Below are 18,031 nucleotides of genomic sequence, written 5' to 3' on the forward strand. Positions count from 1 at the left end.
CTGTTTTAGAATTGAGGTTACACATTCAGGCATAGCAGGGGACTGTTTTTTTAGTCTGGCCTGATGATGAGGTGGAATTTGCATTTGTAAGCTGAGGATGGAAAGAGATAAATTAACTGTATGATGAAGACGTTGGATCAGAAAGCTGTCAGGGCTCTCGACAGCATCTCCTCTCTCTCTCTCTCTCTCTCTCTTTTTCTCGCTCTCTGAACATGGAGGCTCCTGGGGAAGCTGAACTCTGCTTTCCCCACATCAACACCTCCTGCAGGAGTTCAACGGGTCCTTACGTGGAGACCATGCTCACTTACACTGTGCTGACCTGCATCACGATACTCACTGTGATCCTAAACCTGCTGGTCATCATCTCTATCTCACATTTCAAGTAGAGTCACAATTTCTACAGATGGATGCAGCATATGATTAAATTTAGGTCTCTCATGTAACCATGTTTAAAAAATCCTTTAAATAAGATTTGCTACTGCAGCGGTACATGCACTTATTATTGTTTGTTGTACATAGAACATCATTGTTGTCAGTGTTGATTTTCTCTGATTTCAGGCAGCTCCACACCACCACAAACCTCCTCCTCCTCTCTCTGGCTGTCGCTGACTTCCTCGTGGGTCTCCTGCAGATGCCACTTCTTCTCCTCCACAACCAAGGCTGCTGGTTCTTGGGCGACGTCATGTGTGTCGTGCATTACTTTTTCGCTTTCCTCGTTGTCAGTGTTTCAGTGGGAAGCATGGTGCTCATATCAGTTGACCGCTATATAGCAATTTGTGACCCCATGTTTTACACCACCAGAGTCACTCTGACCAGAGTTAAACTCTCTGTTTGTCTGTGTTGGATATTTTCCGGTGTACACGGCAGTTGGATATTGAGGGATGTCTTAAAACATCCTGACATGTATAACTCCTGCTATGGAAATTGTGTAGTTGTGGTCGGTTTCGCTGAAGGACTTGTTGATCTTATTGCCACATTTTTAGCCCCCATTTTAATCATAGCAGTTCTGTATTTGAGAGTGTTCGTGGTGGCTGTGTCTCAGGCTCGGGCCATGCGCTCTCACGTGGCAGTCGTCACAGTGGAGCGTTCCCAGACTGTAAAAGCAATGAAATCTGAGATTAAAGCAGCCAGGACTCTCGGTATTGTAATGATAGTGTTTCTTCTTTGCTCATGTCCATATTATTGTTTTGCTGTTGCAGCTGAGACTAACTTGGTCGGGGCATCATCTTCAGGCATTGAGCTTTGGTTAATCTACTTAAACTCGACCTTTAACCCTGTGATTTATGTCTTTTTCTACCCATGGTTCAGAAAAACCATTAAACACATTTTTACTCTACAGATTCTGCTGCCTGGCTCTAGTCAAGTCAGTGTGATGTAGAAGGAGAGATAATCTGTGAAGAAAATATTAAATTTAAATGTGTGAAAGCCTTCTGTTGATTGTGTCAAGAATATCTGTTTACTGGATGCAAAGATTTACAAAATGACCACAAAAGGTTTGGTCCTTTCTTCCTAAAGTCAAAGCCACTAAAGTGTAGTAATTACACAAATTACATGAGTGATGAGTAATGACACAAATACTTATGAATTAACATTATTGTTATTAAATTCTTTATAGGGGATGTGTATGGACATACATTACCAAACACTGCAAGAAAAAAAAAGATGAATTGCATTAGAGCCACAAGCAAAGAAGTCTGAAAGCACAGGAGTAACATACTTTAAAAATAAAACTGTTATATACTGTTAACTGCCCCTAATTCTAATTCTAACATATTACAGTTACATTATAGTATTTATAGGTGTGTATGGACATATATTAAGACATCTGAAAATATTTTTGTGCATTGCTTTTTTTACTTTTAAACCATTTTTCACATATACAGTACTTTGCAAAAGCCATTATTAACCATTGTTTGTTGTTTTAGCAGTACTGTAATAACCATACAGTATAATTAAGTCTCCCCACATCCAAAAAATACAGGAGTATTTTAAGGAGTATTAAGTTTAAAAAAAACACAATGTTTAATATGTCAAAACCCCATATATCTACAACTCAAAAAACCTGAAATTTCCCTTTAATTAAGTTGCCCAAGTCCTGTGTTCTGTCATTAAATGTTTGTGAGACTGATCAGAAAAACTTTAAGTAGCAGTGAATTATTTCCCCCCCAAAGTGGAAAAGTTGTGATATTAATGACAAGGGTCACAGGTTGCTGCAGTGGGAAGCATTGTTGCCTCACTGCAAGAAGGGTGCCGTTTCAGATCCTGCATTCCACAGAGGGTCTTTCTGATTGGAGTTTGCATTTTCTCCACATGTGTGCATGGGTTTTCCCCTGGTTCTCTAGTTTCCTCCCACAGTCCAAAAACATGCAGATTTGGGGATTAGGTAAATTGGACACTCTAAATTGACCGTAGGTGTGAGAGTAAATTATTGTTAGTCTCAATGTATCCCTGTGATGGACTGGCAATCTGTCCAGGGTGTACCCCACCTTTCACCCTATTTCAGATGAGATTGGCACAGCTTCCCCAAGACCCTCATGTGGAGGATAAAGTGGTAGAGGATGTGCAAAGAGCGCGTTGGGTGAGCGTGGACAGCGCATGGGCAAACTGAATATCCGCCCCACCGGTCGTTTGAATATTAAGCCCTGTTCACCAAGCAGAGAGAACATTTTGACAATGTAAAAAGTAGTCGCCAAAAGTTATTTGAGCCTCGACCTGGCGACCCTTGAACCAGCTGACACCCCGACTCCCCTGCCCGACTGGTTTTTAGCTGAGAGACTCGAACCAGACATGTCCGAGGGAGCTATAGCATTGCTCTCTTCTTTGGTATGAATGCGTCCTATTCCCTGCGTCCAGGCTTGTACCGCCACCCGTTGGTGAAGTGAGATACTACAAGACCCTGACGTGCGAGCATACAAGGGTCCGTGATATGCGACTCACAATTTGGCGCATGCGGCATGTGCGCTGAAGTAACCACGACCTTAAGTGGACAGATCAGATATTCCCACTAATGCAACTCGTACGTCCTTAAAAACGTGACTGTAGGGAATGACATGAAGAAACATGGGCATGACCTATGATCACATAATCCCTTTTGAACTGAGTCCCTTCAAGGACGTCGACTCATGCCGAGGTGTCATATCTTTTAGGCCTTTGGAGTGTGGAATTGTAATTCAAAATCTCAAAATAACTTTTGCTTCCATTTTGGCGTAACAATTTTTAGGTCAGTAGCTTACCCAACCCAAGTGTTAACCAGTGTAACTGGAGATTTCACATATGAGTCACTTTTGAAAGACAACGTAAGGACGTTGGATAGCATTGTTGCCTCACAGAAAGAGGGTTATAGGTTTGAATCCCAGTTCAACTGAGAGCTTTTCTGTGTGGAGTTTGCATGCTTCCCAAGGGCACGTCCATTCTCCACAGGTACTCCTGACAGTATTTTCTGGCTAGAACCTTAAGATTGTCAGTGTCAAATGGCCCACTCTCCTGCACTGAATTCCATAGACAAAATCCCCTATATGACAGTGTCCCAAAAGGTGTCCCTAGAGGAAATGAGGGCTGTAAATGATGTCCCTGTATACTTCAATAACATACCAACTCTCTCTTGCATATCTTCAAAGACACAGCACTTTAAAAGGTGACAAACTTTGACAAAACACAACTTGAACACGCTTAAAGATAGGGTTGGACATACTGGAAAAACTGTTCAAGCAGGCTACATTTTGAATTCATAAGTCCTAGCCCCTTTTTTTCTGAGTTTCCCTTCAAAGCTAGGCCTCCAGAGCACAGGAATTCACAACGAGTTTATCACTGTTCAAATGCAGCACCAATGTTCATTCTGGTCTTGGATCTCTCTGAATCAACCTTTTTCTTGGCAGTAGGTTTCCCAAAAAAAACTTTCATTTGCAACCAATGCCGATTGTTGGCAACTTTTCTGCCATAATGTTGCTGCAACTGTCTTGTTACATGCACGATTAGTGCACGAAGAGGGGTACGCCCATAGGGGGTTGGATTAGATGGCAGTTGGATTGATGCATTACAATCCAATTCATTTGTTTGGGCCTTCAATATGATTGGAAGTTTTTTTTTTACAGGCATGTCTGTTCCACAGCTGACTGACATTTTTCATTTTTGTGACCAACAGCCCGCTCTCTTGCACCAAATTCCAGAGACAAAATCCACCATATGACAGTGTCCCAAGGGGTGTCCTTTGATGAAATGAGGGCTGTAAATGATGTCCCTGTATACCTCAATAACCTACCAAGGCTTTCTTGCATATCTTCAAAGACACAGCACTTAAAAAGTTGACAAACATTCCACAAAACGCAACTTGAACTTGCTTAATTAAGCAATAATATGTTGATGTTCAATTCCAATTCAGTCCCCAGTGCTGGGCTGCCTTTGGCCCCAGGCTGAATTTTGGACATGCCTGCCTTAAGCGTACTAGTAACGCCTACCCCACCAGTGCAAACTAGGTGCCCTTTTCATTTTTGCACCTGCCCTTCCAAATGTCTCTGCACACCACTGCATCTCATCTGTTTTAGAATTGAGGTTGCACATTCAGGCGTAGTAGGGGACTTTTTTTTTTAGACTGGCCTTATGATGAGGTGGAATTTCCATATGTAAGATGAGGAAGGAAAGAGATAAATTAACTGTATGATGAAGATGTTGGATCAGAAAGCTGTCAGAGCTCTCGGCAGCATCTGCTCGCTCTCTCTCTGTCTCTCTTTGAGCATGGTGGCTCCGGAGGAAGATGAACTCTGCTTTCCCCACATCAACACCTCCTGTAGGAGGACGACGGCTCCTTACATGGAGACCATGCTCACTTACACTGTGCTGTCCTGCATCACGATACTCACCGTGATCCTAAACCTGCTGGTCATCATCTCTATCTCACACTTCAAGTAGAGTCACAATTTCTCCATGTGGTTCTTGCATACAGTTAAATTTAGGTCTCTCATGCAACCAAGATTTGCTATACTGTAGCTATAGATGCACTTATCTGCTTTTGTAGTTCTCCTAGTATTATATATTGTGGGTTGTACATAGAACATCAGTGTTGTCTGTGTTGATTTTCTCTGATTTCAGGCAGCTCCACACCACCACCAACCTCCTCCTCCTCTCTCTGGCTTTCGCTGACTTCCTCGTGGGTCTCCTGCAGATGCCACTTGTTCTCCTCCAAAACCAAGGCTGCTGGTTCTTGGGCGACATCATGTGCGTCGTGCATTATTTTCTCGCTGCCCTCGTTGTCAGCGTTTCAGTGGGAAGCATGGTGCTCATATCAGTCGACCGCTATATAGCGATTTGTAACCCCATGTTTTACACCACCAGAGTCACTCTGACCAGAGTTAAACTCTCTGTTTGTCTGTGTTGGATATGTTCCGGTGTGCGTGGCATTTCTGTTTACTGGATGCTAAGATCTTTATGTGTTTTAATACTTTGAAATAGAAAAAAAAAAAAAAGGCCACAACACGTGAAGTAAATTCTTCCTAAAATCAAAGCCACTGGCACTGATGTCACCAGTACATCAGTGGAGTGTATTAATTACACAAAGTACATGAGTGACGAGCAATAACACAAATAATTATTAATTAAAATGATTATTAAATGCTTTGTAGGGGATGTTTATGCACATACATGAGCAGCCTAAACACTGCAAGAATAAAAAAAAAAAATGAATTGCATTCGAGAAGAAGATTGAAAGCACAGGAGTAACAAACAATAAAAATAAAACTGTTAAATATTGTTAACTGTCCCTAATTCTAACATGTTATAGTTTCATTACAGTATTTATAAGTGTATGGTCATATATTAAGACATCTGAACACATTTATGTGCTTTTATAATTTGAACCCATTTTTCTAATATATAGTAATGTGCAAAAGCCATTATTAACAATTAACCATTATTCATTAAGTCTCAACACATCCAGAAACATATTTGTAGTTTAAAAATAACAAAATTATCAGGAAAAAATATTGTTAAAGGAGTTTTTAGTGTGACCTGCTCTTACATTTGAACAATAACACAACACTGATTCTCTATATCTGCTGTGATAATGTTCTGTAACATCAGGTTTATTCAAGACATGCTTGTGCTTTACATACACATGTTGTATGATTCTATGATAAGACCAACTTTCAGTTACATCATTCCAATTCAAATGCCACTGACTACAGAATTTGATAAGTACAACAAAAATGGGCATGGAGCCCTGAGAGTATAAATGTCTAAATGTCTATAACTGTTGATGGTTGACGGGAAACATTTTTTTAGTAACATGTTTGTTTCATGGTGAAAAAAATATGGATTTAAATGATTATGTAGTATTTTTTTTTTTAGAACATTTGAATAAACTGGCATGAACATATTACTCCTATATAACAGACTTAAAAGGGTGTAGATAAGTAAACCATTGTCTAAAATGTATATTTCTTTATGTCCTGGTTGGCAGCGTTGTTTGTGAGGAAGTGGCAAAGCAGCAAAGTCAGTGATAATGTGTCAAAACCTCACACAACTACAACTCAAAAAACCTGAAATATCCCTTTTATTAAGTTCTCCAAGTCCAGTGTTCTGTCATTAAATGTTTTTCAGACTGATCAGAAAAACTTTAAGTAGCAGTGAATTATTTCCCCCCCAAAGTGGAAAAGTTATGTTTGCATCACCAAAATGATCGATATTAATGACAAGTGTCACACGTTCCTGCAGTGGCAAGCATTGTTGCCTCACAGCAAGAAGGGCGCCAATTCAGATCCTGCATTCCACAGAGGGTCTTTCTCATTGGAGTTTGCATTTTCTCCACATGTATGCATGGGTTTACCCCAGGTTTTCTAGTTTCCTCCTACAGTCCAAAAACATGCAGATTTGGGGATGAAGTAAATTGGACACTCTAAATTGATCCTATGTGAAAGAGTGAATGATTGTTTGTCTCAATGTGTCCCTGTGATGGACTGGCAATCTATCCAGGGTGTACCCCGCCTTTCACCCTATGTCAGCTGAGATTGGCACAGCTCCCCCCATGTGGAGGATAAAGTGGTAGGGGTTGTGCAAAGAGCGCATGGGCATGTGGACAACACATGCTCTAACTGAATGTCCCCTCCACCAGTAGTAAGAGTATTATGCCCCACTGACCAAGCAGAAAAAAAACATTTCAACAACAGAAGAAGTTGTTGCAAAGAATAGTTATTTGAGCCTCTGCCTTGTAACCCTCAAACCAGCTGACACCCTGACTCCCCTGCCCGAATGGCCTTTCAACTGTCAGACGCTCAAAACAGACAAGTCTGTGGGACCTGTAGGATCGTTCTCTTATACTTTGGTAGGAATGCGTCCTATTCCCTGCACCCAGACTTATACTGCCACCCGATGGTGAAGGGAGATACTACAGAACTCTGTCATGCTAGCATACCAGGGTCTACAATATGGGACACACAATTTGGCGCATGTGACATGTACACTGAATTATAACAGGTCCTTAAGTGGACAGATCAGTTATTCCCACCAATGCGACTCGTATAGCCTTAAAAACGTAACTGTAGTGAATCACATAAACACACAAGGGCATGAACCATGATCACGTAATCCCTTTTGACCTGTGTCCCTTCAAGGAAGTGGACTCAAGCCAAGTTGTCATATATTTTATGCCTTTGGGGTGTGGAATTGGAATTTAAATCTCAAAATAATTTTTAGGTCAGTAGCTTATCCCACCCAAGTGTTAACCAGTGTAAAAGCAGATTTCACATATGAGTCACTTTTGAAAGACAACGTAATTATGTTGGATAGCACTGTTGCCTCACAGCAAGACGGTTACAGATTTGAAAGCAAGTTCGACCGAGAGCCTTTCTGTGCGGAGTTTACATGCTATCCCCAAGTTTGTGTCCATTCTCCCCAGGTACTTCAGACAGTATTTTCAGGCTAGAACCTGAAGATTGTCAGTGTCAAATGGCCGGCTCTCCTGCACCAAATTCCATAGACAAAATCCCCCTATGACAGTGTCCCAAAAGGTGTCCCTAGAGGAAATGAGGGCTGTAAATGATGTCCCTGTATACTTCGATAACATACCAACGCTCTCTTGCATATCTTCAAAGACATAGCACTTTAAAAGGTGACAAACTTTGACAAAAAAACATCTGCATCAGCCTTTTTCTTGGCAGCAGCTTTTCGCAAAAAAACGCCTGTTGTTGGTTACTATTTTGCCATAATGTTACCTCAACTGTCTTGTTGCATGCGCGATTAGTGCACAAAGAGGTGCATGCCCATACGGGGTTGGAGTCAATGACAGTTGGAATGATGCATCACAGTCCAGTTCATTTGTCTGGGCCTTTCAATATGATTGGATGATGTTTTTACAGGCCTGTCCGTTCCACCGCTGAATTTTTTTATTTTTATGACAAACAGCCCTCTCTCCTGCACCAAATACCATAGACAAAATCCCCTATATGGCTTTGTCCCAAAGGGTGTCCTTAGATGAAATGAGGGCTGCACTAGGTGGCCTTTTCATTTTTGCCCCTGCCCTTCCAAATGCACCTGTGCATTTCATTTAGAATTGAGGTTGCACATTCAGGCGTAGCAGGGGACCTTTTTTTAGACTGCCGTTATGATGAGGTGGAATTTGCATATGTAAGATGAGGAAGGAAAGAGATAAAGTAACTGTATGATGAAGATGTTGGATCAGAAAGCTGTCAGAGCTCTCTGCAGCATCTGCTCGCTCTCTCTCTCTCTCGCTCTCTGAGCATGGAGGCTCCGGAGGAAGGCGAACTCTGCTTTCCCCACATCAACACCTCCTGTAGGAGGACGACGGGTCCTTACGTGGAGACCATGCTCACTTACACTGTACTGTCCTGCATCACGATACTCACTGTGATCCTAAACCTGCTGGTCATCATCTCTATCTCACACTTCAAGTAGAGTCACAATTTCTCCACGTGGTTCTTGCATACAATTAAATTTAGGTCTCTCATGCAACCAAGATTTGCTATACTGTAGCTATAGATGCACTTATCTGCTTTTGTAGTTCTCCTAGTATTATATATTGTTGGTTGTACATAGAACATCAGTGTTGTCAGTGTTGATTTTCTCTTATTTCAGGCAGCTCCACACCACCACCAACCTCCTCCTCCTCTCTCTGGCTGTCGCTGACTTCCTCGTGGGTCTCCTGCAGATGCCACTTGTTCTCCTCCAAAACCAAGGCTGCTGGTTCTTGGGCGACATCATGTGTGTCGTGCATTATTTTCTCGCTGCCCTCGTTGTCAGCGTTTCAGTGGGAAGCATGGTGCTCATATCAGTCGACCGCTACATAGCAATTTGTAACCCCATGTTTTACACCACCAGAGTCACTCTGACCAGAGTAAAATTCTCTGTTTGTCTGTGTTGGATATGTTCCGGTGTGCATGGCAGTTGGCTATTCAGGGACGTCTTAAAACAGCCTGACATGTATATCACCTGCTATGGAAGTTGTGTAGTTGTGGTCGGTTTCGCTGAAGGAATTGTTGATATGTTGGCCATGTTTTTAGGCCCCATTTTAGTCATATCAGTTTTGTATTTGAGAGTGTTTGTGGTGGCTGTTTCTCAGGCTCGGGCCATGCGCTCTCACGTGGCAGTCGTCACAGTGGAGCGTTCCCAGACTGTAAAAGCAATGAAATCTGAGATTAAAGCAGCCAGGACTCTCGGTATTGTATTGGTAGTTTTTCTTCTCTGCACATGTCCATATTATTGTTTTGCTGCAGCAGCTGAGGCTACCTCGCTTGGGGCGTCATATTCGGTCATTATGCTTTGGTTAATCTACTTAAATTCGACCTTTAACCCTGTGATTTATGTCTTTTTCTACCCGTGGGTCAGAAAAACCATCAAACACATTTTTACTCTTCAGATTCTGCAGCCTGGCTCATGTGAATTGAGTGTGACGTAGAAGGAGAGAGAGACTCTGAAGAAAATATTAAATTAAAATGTGTGAAAGCCTTCTGTTGATTGTGTCAAGCATTTCTGTTTACTGGATGCTAAAATCTTTATGTGTTTTAATACTTTGAAATAGAAAAAAAAAAAAGGCCACAACACGTGAAGTAAATTCTTCCTAAAATCAAAGCCACTGGCACTGATGTCACCAGCAAATCAGTGTAGTGATTACACAAAGTACATGAGTGACGAGCAATAATACAAATAATTATGAATTATAATGATTATTAAATACTTTGTAGGGGATGTTTATGCACATACATGAGCAGCCTAAACACTGCAAGAATAAAAAAAATAATGAATTGCATTAGAGAAGAAGATTGAAAGCACAGGAGTAACAAACAATATAAATAAAACTGTTAAATATTGTTAACTGTTCCTAATTCTAACATATTATAGTTTCATTCCAGTATTTATAAGTGTATGGTCATATATTAAGACATCTGAACACATTTCTGTGCTTTTATAATTTGAACCCATTTTTCTAATATACAGTACTGTGCAAGAGCCATTATTAACAATTAACTATTATTCATTAAGTCTCAACACATCCAGAAAATACGGAACCATGTTTGTAGTTTAATAATAACAAAATTATCAGGAAAAAATATTGTAAAATGAGTATTTAGTATGACCTGCTCTTACATTTGAACAATAACACAGCACTGATTCTCTACATCTGCTGTGATAAAGTTCTGTAACATCAGGTTTATTCAAGACATGGTTGTGCTTTACATACACATGTTGTATGATTCTATGATCATTAATACATAAGACCGACTTTCAGTCACATCATTCCAATTCAAATGCCACTGACTACAGAATTTGATAAGTACAACCAAAATGGGCATGGAACCCTGAGACTTTCAATGTCTATAACTGTTGATGGTTGACGGGAAATCAGTTTTTTTAGTAACATGTTTGTTTAATGGTGAAAAAAATATGGATTTAAATTATTATGTAGTATTTTTTTAGAACATTTGAATAAACTGGCATGAACATATTACTCATATATAACAGACTTAAACTGGTGTAGATAAGTAAACCATTGTCTAAAATGTATATTTCTTTATGTCCTGGTTGGCAGCCATGTTGTTTGTGAGAGGAAGTGGCAAAGCGGCAAAGTCAGTGATAATGTGTCAAAACCTCATACAACTCCACCTCAAAAAACCTGAAATATCCCTTTTATTAAGTTGTCCAAGTCCAGTGTTCTGTCATTAAATGTTTTTCAGACTGATCAAAAAAACTTTAAGTAGCAGTGAATTATTTCCCACACAAAGTGGAGAAGTTGTGTTTGCATCACTAAAATGATCTATATTAAAGACAAGGGTCACACGTTGTGCAGTGGCAAGCATTGTTGCCTCACAGAAAGAAGGGCCCCAGTTCAGATCCTGCATTCCACAGAGGGTCTATCTGATTGGAGTTTGCATTTTCTCCACATGTGTGGATGGGTTCTGTAATATTCTGGGCTATATGAAAGTGTCCTAAAATGCCGTCCCGAGAGGAAATGAGGGCTGTAAATGATGTCATTGTATACTTCAATAACATAACAACACTCTCTTGAATATCAAAGACATAGCACTTAAAAAGGTAACAAACATTGTGACAAAATGCCCTATCGGTGTGCACCAGGTGCCCTTTTCATTTCTGCCCCTGCTCTTTCAAATGTCTCCACACGCCACTGCATTTCATGTGTTTTAGAATTAAGGGTTGCACATTCAGGCAGAGCAGGGGACTGTTTTTTTACTCTGGCCTGATGATGAGGTGTATTTGCATATGTAAGATGAGGAAGGAAAGAGATAAATGAACTGTATGATGAAGACGTTGGTTTAGAAAGCTGTCAGAGCTCTCGGCAGCATCTCCTCTCTCTCTCTCTCTCTCTGAATATGGATGCTCCGGAGGAAGCTGAACTCTGCTTTCCCCGCATCAACACCTCCTGCAGGAGGACGACGGGTCCTTACGTGGAGACCATGCTCACTTACACTGTGCTGTCCTGCATCACGATACTCACTGTGATCCTAAACCTGCTGGTCATCATCTCTATCTCACACTTCAAGTAGAGTCACAACTTCTGCACATGGTTCCAGCATACGATTACATTTAGGTCTCTCATGCAAACATATTTGAAAAATCTTTAAAGATTTGCTACTTTAGCTGTAAATGCACTTATCTGCTCTTGTAGTTCTCCTATATTGTTGTATATAGAACATCAGTGTTGTCAGTGTTGATTTTCTCTGATTTCAGGCAGCTCCACACCACCACCAACCTCCTCCTCCTCTCTCTGGCTGTCGCAGACTTCCTCGTGGGTCTCCTGCAGATGCCTCTTCTTCTCCTCCAAAACCAAGGCTGCTGGTTCTTGGGCGACATCATGTGTGTTGTGCATTATTTCTTGGCTGCCCTCGTTATCAGTGTTTCACTGGGAAGCATGGTGCTCATATCAGTCGACCGCTATATAGCAATTTGTAACCCCATGTTTTACACCACCAGAGTCACTCTGACCAGAGTTACACTCTGTGTTTGTCTGTGTTGGATATGTTCCGGTGTGCAAAGCAGTTGGATATTCAGGGATGTCTTAAAACAGCCTGGCATGTATATCACCTGCTATGGAAGTTGTGTAGTTGTGGTCGGTTTCGCTGAAGGACTTATTGCTATTATTTTCTCATTTTTAGGCCCCATTTTAGTCATATCAGTTTTGTATTTGAGAGTGTTTGTGGTGGCTGTGTCTCAGGCTCGGGCCATGCGCTCTCACGTCGTAGTCGTCACAGTGGAGCGTTCCCAGACTGTAAAAGCAATGAAATCTGAGATTAAAGCAGCCAGGACTCTCGGTATTGTATTGGTAGTTTTTCTTCTCTGCTCATGTCCATATTATTGTTTTTCTGCTGCAGCTGGGACTACCTCGCTTGGGGCGTCATCTTCGATCATTATGATTTGGTTAATCTACTTAAACTCAACCTTTAACCCTGTGATTTATGTCTTTTTCTACCCGTGGGTCAGAAAAACCATTAAACACATTTTTACTCTTCAGATTCTGCAGCCTGGCTCCCGTGAAGTGAGTGTGATGTAGAAGGAGAGAGACTCTGAGGAAAATATTAAATTAGAATGTATGAAAGCCTTCTGTTGATTGTGTCAAGCCTTTCTGTTTACTGTATATAAAGATCTTTGTCTGTTTTTTTAAAAAAAAGCACAGGAGTAACATTCAATAAATATAAAACTGTTACATTATAGTATTTATATGTGTGTATGGACATCTGAACACATTTATGTGCATTGCTTTATGAGAATTTGCCCATTTTGCTCATATACAGTACTGTGCAAAAGTAATTAATAACCATTGTTTGTTGTTTTCGCAGTGCTGTATTAACCATACAGCATAATTAAGTCTCAGCACATCCAGAAAAAAACTGGAAAAATTTATGTAGTTTAAAAATAACATTTTCAGAAAAAAAAATTATTAAAAAGGAGTATTTAGTGTGACCTGCCCTTACATTTGAACAATAACACCAAACGATTCATCGATTAATCGAGAAAATAATTAACATATTAATCGTTAGTTCCAGCACAACAGAACAAAATTACATGAAGGTATTACTCATATATAACAGACTTAGAAGGGTGTAGATAAGTAAACCTTTGTCCAAAAACGTGTTTTCCTTTACGTCCTGGTTGGCAGCCATGTTGTTTGTGAGAGCAAGTGGCCAAGCAGCAAAGTCAGTGATAATGTGTCAATACCTCAAACAACTACATCTAAAAAAACCCTGAAATGTCCCTTTTAATAAGTTGTTCAAGTCCAGTGTTCTGTCATTAAATGTTTTTCAGACTGATCAGAAAAACTTTAAGTAGCAGTGAATTACTTCCCCCACAAAGTTGAAAAGTTTTAATCACCAAAATTATCCATTTTAATGACAAGGTGTTATGACCGGCTCAAAGGCCACAACAAAAGCTGGAGATGCACAACCAACTTTGCATAAATAAAAGTCAAATTTATTAAATAAATGTGCAAAAATAGAAACAATGAGGTGTGTAAGTCAGAATCAGTGGTGTATGAGGATGTATCAATGCAATGAAGCATATGTTGTGCATTTTGTCAGTGTCTAACAAAGGAACAGCTAAACAAACAAATCATACTGTTGAAGGGATCGCATGCTGGTCTCTGGGGAGGCGGGGTTAAATAGGCTGGGAGGCCTGGCCAGGTGCTATCAGTTACTCAATCAGCTCAGCCTGAGACTGCAAGTAAAAGAGCAGAGCACCAGTATACGGTGCTGCAGTGGCAAACATTGTTGCCTGACAGCAAGAAGGGCCCAGTTGAGATCCTGCATTCCACAGGGGGTCTTTCTAAGTGGAGTTTGCATGTTCTCCCCATGTGTGCATGGGTTTTACCCAGGTTCTTTAGTTTTCTACCACACTCCAAAAACATGCGGAATTGGGAATGAAGTAAATTGGACACTCTAAATTGACCGTAGGTGTGAGAGTGAATGGTTGTTTGTCTCTATGTGTCCCTCTGATGGACTGGCAGTCTGTCCAGGGTGTAACCCACCTTTCATCATATGTTAGCTGAGATTGGCACAGCTCCCCCCATGACCCTCTTGTGGAAGGTAAAGCGGTAGAGGATGTATAAAGAGCATGTTGGGTGCACGTGGACAATGCATGGGAGAACTGAATGCCCGCCACATCGGTGGGTGGAGTATTATGCCCTGTTAATCAAGCAGAAAAAATATTTCGACAAAAGACGAAGTAGTTGCCAAGGATAGTTATCTTCTATCATGGTGATCCTCGAACCGGCTGACACCCCGACTCCCCTGCCCGACTGGCCTTTCAACTGTGAGACACTCGAACCAAACATGTTCGAGGGATCGTTTTCTTCTTCTTTATTAGGAATGCATCCTATTCTCTGCGTCCAGACTTGTACCGCCACCCGATGGTGAAGTGAGATACTACAGGACCCTGAGGCACGAGTATACAGGGGTCCGTGATATGTACTTTGGTGTGCACACCATGTGTGCAGAAGTATATCAAAGCTTCAAGTGGACAGATCAGATATTCCCACCAATGCGACTTGTACATCCTTAAAAACCCATGATCACATAATCCCTTTTGAACTGTGTCCCATCCAGGAATTGGACTTACGCCGAGGTATCATGTCTTTTCAGCCTTTGGAACATGGAATAGGAATTTAAAATCTCAAAATAACTTTTAATTCCATTTTAGCCTAACAATTTTTAGGTCAGTAGCTTATCCCACCCAAGTGTGTTAGCAGTGTAAATTAAGTTGCATAGCATTGTTGCGTCAGAGCAAGACGGTTAGATGTTAGACAGAGAGCCTTTCTGTGTAGAGTTTACATGCTATCCCCAAGTGCACGTCCATTCTCTCCAGGTACTTCAGACAGTATTTTCTAGCTAGAAACTGAACATTGTCAGTGTCAAATGGCCAACTCTCCTGCACCAAATTCCATATACAAAATGCCCCTATGTGTCCCAAAAGGTGTCCCTAGAGGAAATTAGGGCTGTAAATGATGTCCCTCTATACTTCAATAACATACCAACGCTCTCTTGCATATCTTCAAAGACATAGCACTTTAAAAGGTGACAAACTTTGACAAAACACATCTGCATCAGCCTTTTTCTTGGCAGCAGCTTTCTCAAAAAAACTTTCATTTTCAACCAACGCCTGTTGTTGGCAACTTTTCTGCCATAATGTTACCTCAACTGTCTTGTTGCATGCGCGATTAGTGCACAAAGAGGTGTATGCCCATACGAGGTTGGAGTCAGTGACAGTTGGAATGATGCATCACAATCCAATTCATTTGTTTGGGCCTTTCAATATGATTGGATGGTGTTTTTACAGGCCTGTCTGTTCCACCGCTGACATTTTTGATTTTTATGACAAACAGCCCTCTCTCCTGCACCAAATTCCATAGACAAAATCCCCTATATGACTTTGTCACAAAGGGTGACCTTAGATGAAATGAGGGCTGCACTAGGTAGCCTTTTCATTTTTGCCACTGCCCTTCCAAATGCACCACTGCATTTCATTTAGAATTGAGGTTGCACATGCAGGCTTAGCAGGGGACCTTTTTTTAGACTTTCCTTATGAGGTGGAATTTGCATATGTAAGATGAGGAAGGAAAGAGATAAATTAACTGTATGATGAAGATGTTGGATCAGAAAGCTGTCAGAGCTCTTGGCAGCATCTGCTCGCTCTCTCTCTCTCTCTCAGCATGGAGGCTCCGGAGGAAGATGAACTCTGCTTTCCCCACATCAACACCTCCTGTAGGAGGACGACGGCTCCTTACCTGGAGACCATGCTCACTTACACTGTGCTGTCCTGCATCACGATACTCACCGTGATCCTAAACCTGCTGGTCATCATATCTATCTCACACTTCAAGTTGAGTCACAATTTCTTCACGTGGTTCTTGCATACAATTAAATATAGGTCTCTCATGCAACCAAGATTTGCTACTGTAGCTATAGATGCACTTATCTGGCTCTTGTAGTTCTCCTATATTGTTGTACATAGAACATCAGGGTTGTCAGTGATTTTCTCTGATTTCAGGCAGCTCCACACCACCACCAACCTCCTCCTCCTCTCTCTGGCTGTCGCTGACTTCCTCGTGGGCCTCCTGCAGATGCCACTTCTTCTCCTCCACAACCAAGGCTGCTGGTTCTTGGGCGACATCATGTGTGTCGTGCATTATTTTCTCGCTGCCCACGTTGTCAGCGTTTCAGTGGGAAGCATGGTGCTCATATCAGTCGACCGCTATATAGCAATTTGTAACCCCATGTTTTACACCACCAGAGTCACTCTGACCAGAGTTAAACTCAGTGTTTGTCTGTGTTGGATATGTTCCAGTGTGCATGGCAGTTGGATATTCAGGGACGTCTTAAAACAGCCTGACATGTATAACACCTGCTATGGAAGTTGTGTAGTTGTGGTCGGTTTCGCTGAAGGACTTGTTGATATGTTGGCCATGTTTTTAGGCCCCATTTTAGTCATATCAGTTTTGTATTTGAGAGTGTTTGTGGTGGCTGTTTCTCAGGCTCGGGCCATGCGCTCTAACATCGCAGTCGTCACAGTGGAGCGTTCCCAGACTGTAAAAGCAATGAAATCTGAGATTAAAGCAGCCAGGACTCTCGGTATTGTATTGGTAGTTTTTCTTCTCTGCACATGTCCATATTATTGTTTTGCTGCAGCAGCTGAGGCTACCTCGCTTGGGGCGTCATATTTGGTCATTATGCTTTGGTTAATCTACTTAAATTCGACCTTTAACCCTGTGATTTATGTCTTTTTCTACCCGTGGGTCAGAAAAACCATCAAACACATTTTTACTCTTCAGATTCTGCAGCCTGGCTCATGTGAATTGAGTGTGACGTAGAAGGAGAGAGAGACTCTGAAGAAAATATTAAATTAAAATGTGTGAAAGCCTTCTGTTGATTGTGTCAAGCATTTCTGTTTACTGGATGCTAAAATCTTTATGTGTTTTAATACTTTGAAATAGAAAAAAAAAAAAGGCCACAACACGTGAAGTAAATTCTTCCTAAAATCAAAGCCACTGGCACTGATGTCACCAGCAAATCAGTGTAGTGATTACACAAAGTACATGAGTGACGAGCAATAATACAAATAATTATGAATTATAATGATTATTAAATACTTTGTAGGGGATGTTTATGCACATACATGAGCAGCCTAAACACTGCAAGAATAAAAAAAATAATGAATTGCATTAGAGAAGAAGATTGAAAGCACAGGAGTAACAAACAATATAAATAAAACTGTTAAATATTGTTAACTGTTCCTAATTCTAACATATTATAGTTTCATTCCAGTATTTATAAGTGTATGGTCATATATTAAGACATCTGAACACATTTCTGTGCTTTTATAATTTGAACCCATTTTTCTAATATACAGTACTGTGCAAGAGCCATTATTAAACATTAACCATTATTCATTAAGTCTCAACACATCCAGAAAATACGGAACCATGTTTGTAGTTTAATAATAACAAAATTATCAGGAAAAAATATTGTAAAATGAGTATTTAGTATGACCTGCTCTTACATTTGAACAATAACACAGCACTGAT

General features: G+C 40.9%; 3 protein-coding genes and 1 pseudogene across 3 annotated transcripts; all 4 read left to right on the forward strand.

Annotated features, from left to right (window-relative positions):
- Positions 1 to 212: 212 nt before the first annotated feature.
- LOC131474966 (trace amine-associated receptor 13c-like) lies at positions 213 to 1,378 on the forward strand. The gene is made up of 2 exons (XM_058652709.1): positions 213 to 382; positions 559 to 1,378. The coding sequence occupies exons 1-2, from the start codon at positions 213 to 215 to the stop codon at positions 1,376 to 1,378; spliced, it is 990 nt and encodes a 329-aa protein (XP_058508692.1).
- Positions 1,379 to 8,727: 7,349 nt separating this feature from the next.
- Positions 8,728 to 9,901, forward strand: LOC131474973 (trace amine-associated receptor 13c-like; annotated as a pseudogene).
- Positions 9,902 to 11,831: 1,930 nt separating this feature from the next.
- Positions 11,832 to 13,009, forward strand: LOC131474978 (trace amine-associated receptor 13c-like). Its single transcript, XM_058652736.1, has 2 exons — positions 11,832 to 12,001; positions 12,190 to 13,009. Exons 1-2 carry the CDS (start codon positions 11,832 to 11,834, stop codon positions 13,007 to 13,009), a joined length of 990 nt encoding a protein of 329 aa, XP_058508719.1.
- A 3,150-nt stretch (positions 13,010 to 16,159) lies between these two features.
- Positions 16,160 to 17,317, forward strand: LOC131474985 (trace amine-associated receptor 13c-like). The gene is made up of 2 exons (XM_058652749.1): positions 16,160 to 16,329; positions 16,498 to 17,317. Exons 1-2 carry the CDS (start codon positions 16,160 to 16,162, stop codon positions 17,315 to 17,317), a joined length of 990 nt encoding a protein of 329 aa, XP_058508732.1.
- Positions 17,318 to 18,031: the final 714 nt, after the last annotated feature.

This window comes from Solea solea, chromosome 2, assembly GCF_958295425.1.
Source record: "Solea solea chromosome 2, fSolSol10.1, whole genome shotgun sequence".
In the NCBI taxonomy this organism is placed as follows: domain Eukaryota; kingdom Metazoa; phylum Chordata; class Actinopteri; order Pleuronectiformes; family Soleidae; genus Solea; species Solea solea.

What these genes read in the sequence shown, in the direction of transcription:
- LOC131474966 (XM_058652709.1), top strand. Translation starts at nt 213, where the DNA reads ATGGAGGCTCCTGGGGAAGCTGAACTCTGCTTTCCCCACATCAACACC. An exon ending in ATCTCTATCTCACATTTCAA is followed by an intron (nt 383 to 558) that starts GTAGAGTCACAA and finishes CTCTGATTTCAG; the next exon opens with GCAGCTCCACACCACCACAA.
- LOC131474978 (XM_058652736.1), top strand. Translation starts at nt 11,832, where the DNA reads ATGGATGCTCCGGAGGAAGCTGAACTCTGCTTTCCCCGCATCAACACC. An exon ending in ATCTCTATCTCACACTTCAA is followed by an intron (nt 12,002 to 12,189) that starts GTAGAGTCACAA and finishes CTCTGATTTCAG; the next exon opens with GCAGCTCCACACCACCACCA.
- LOC131474985 (XM_058652749.1), top strand. Translation starts at nt 16,160, where the DNA reads ATGGAGGCTCCGGAGGAAGATGAACTCTGCTTTCCCCACATCAACACC. An exon ending in ATATCTATCTCACACTTCAA is followed by an intron (nt 16,330 to 16,497) that starts GTTGAGTCACAA and finishes CTCTGATTTCAG; the next exon opens with GCAGCTCCACACCACCACCA.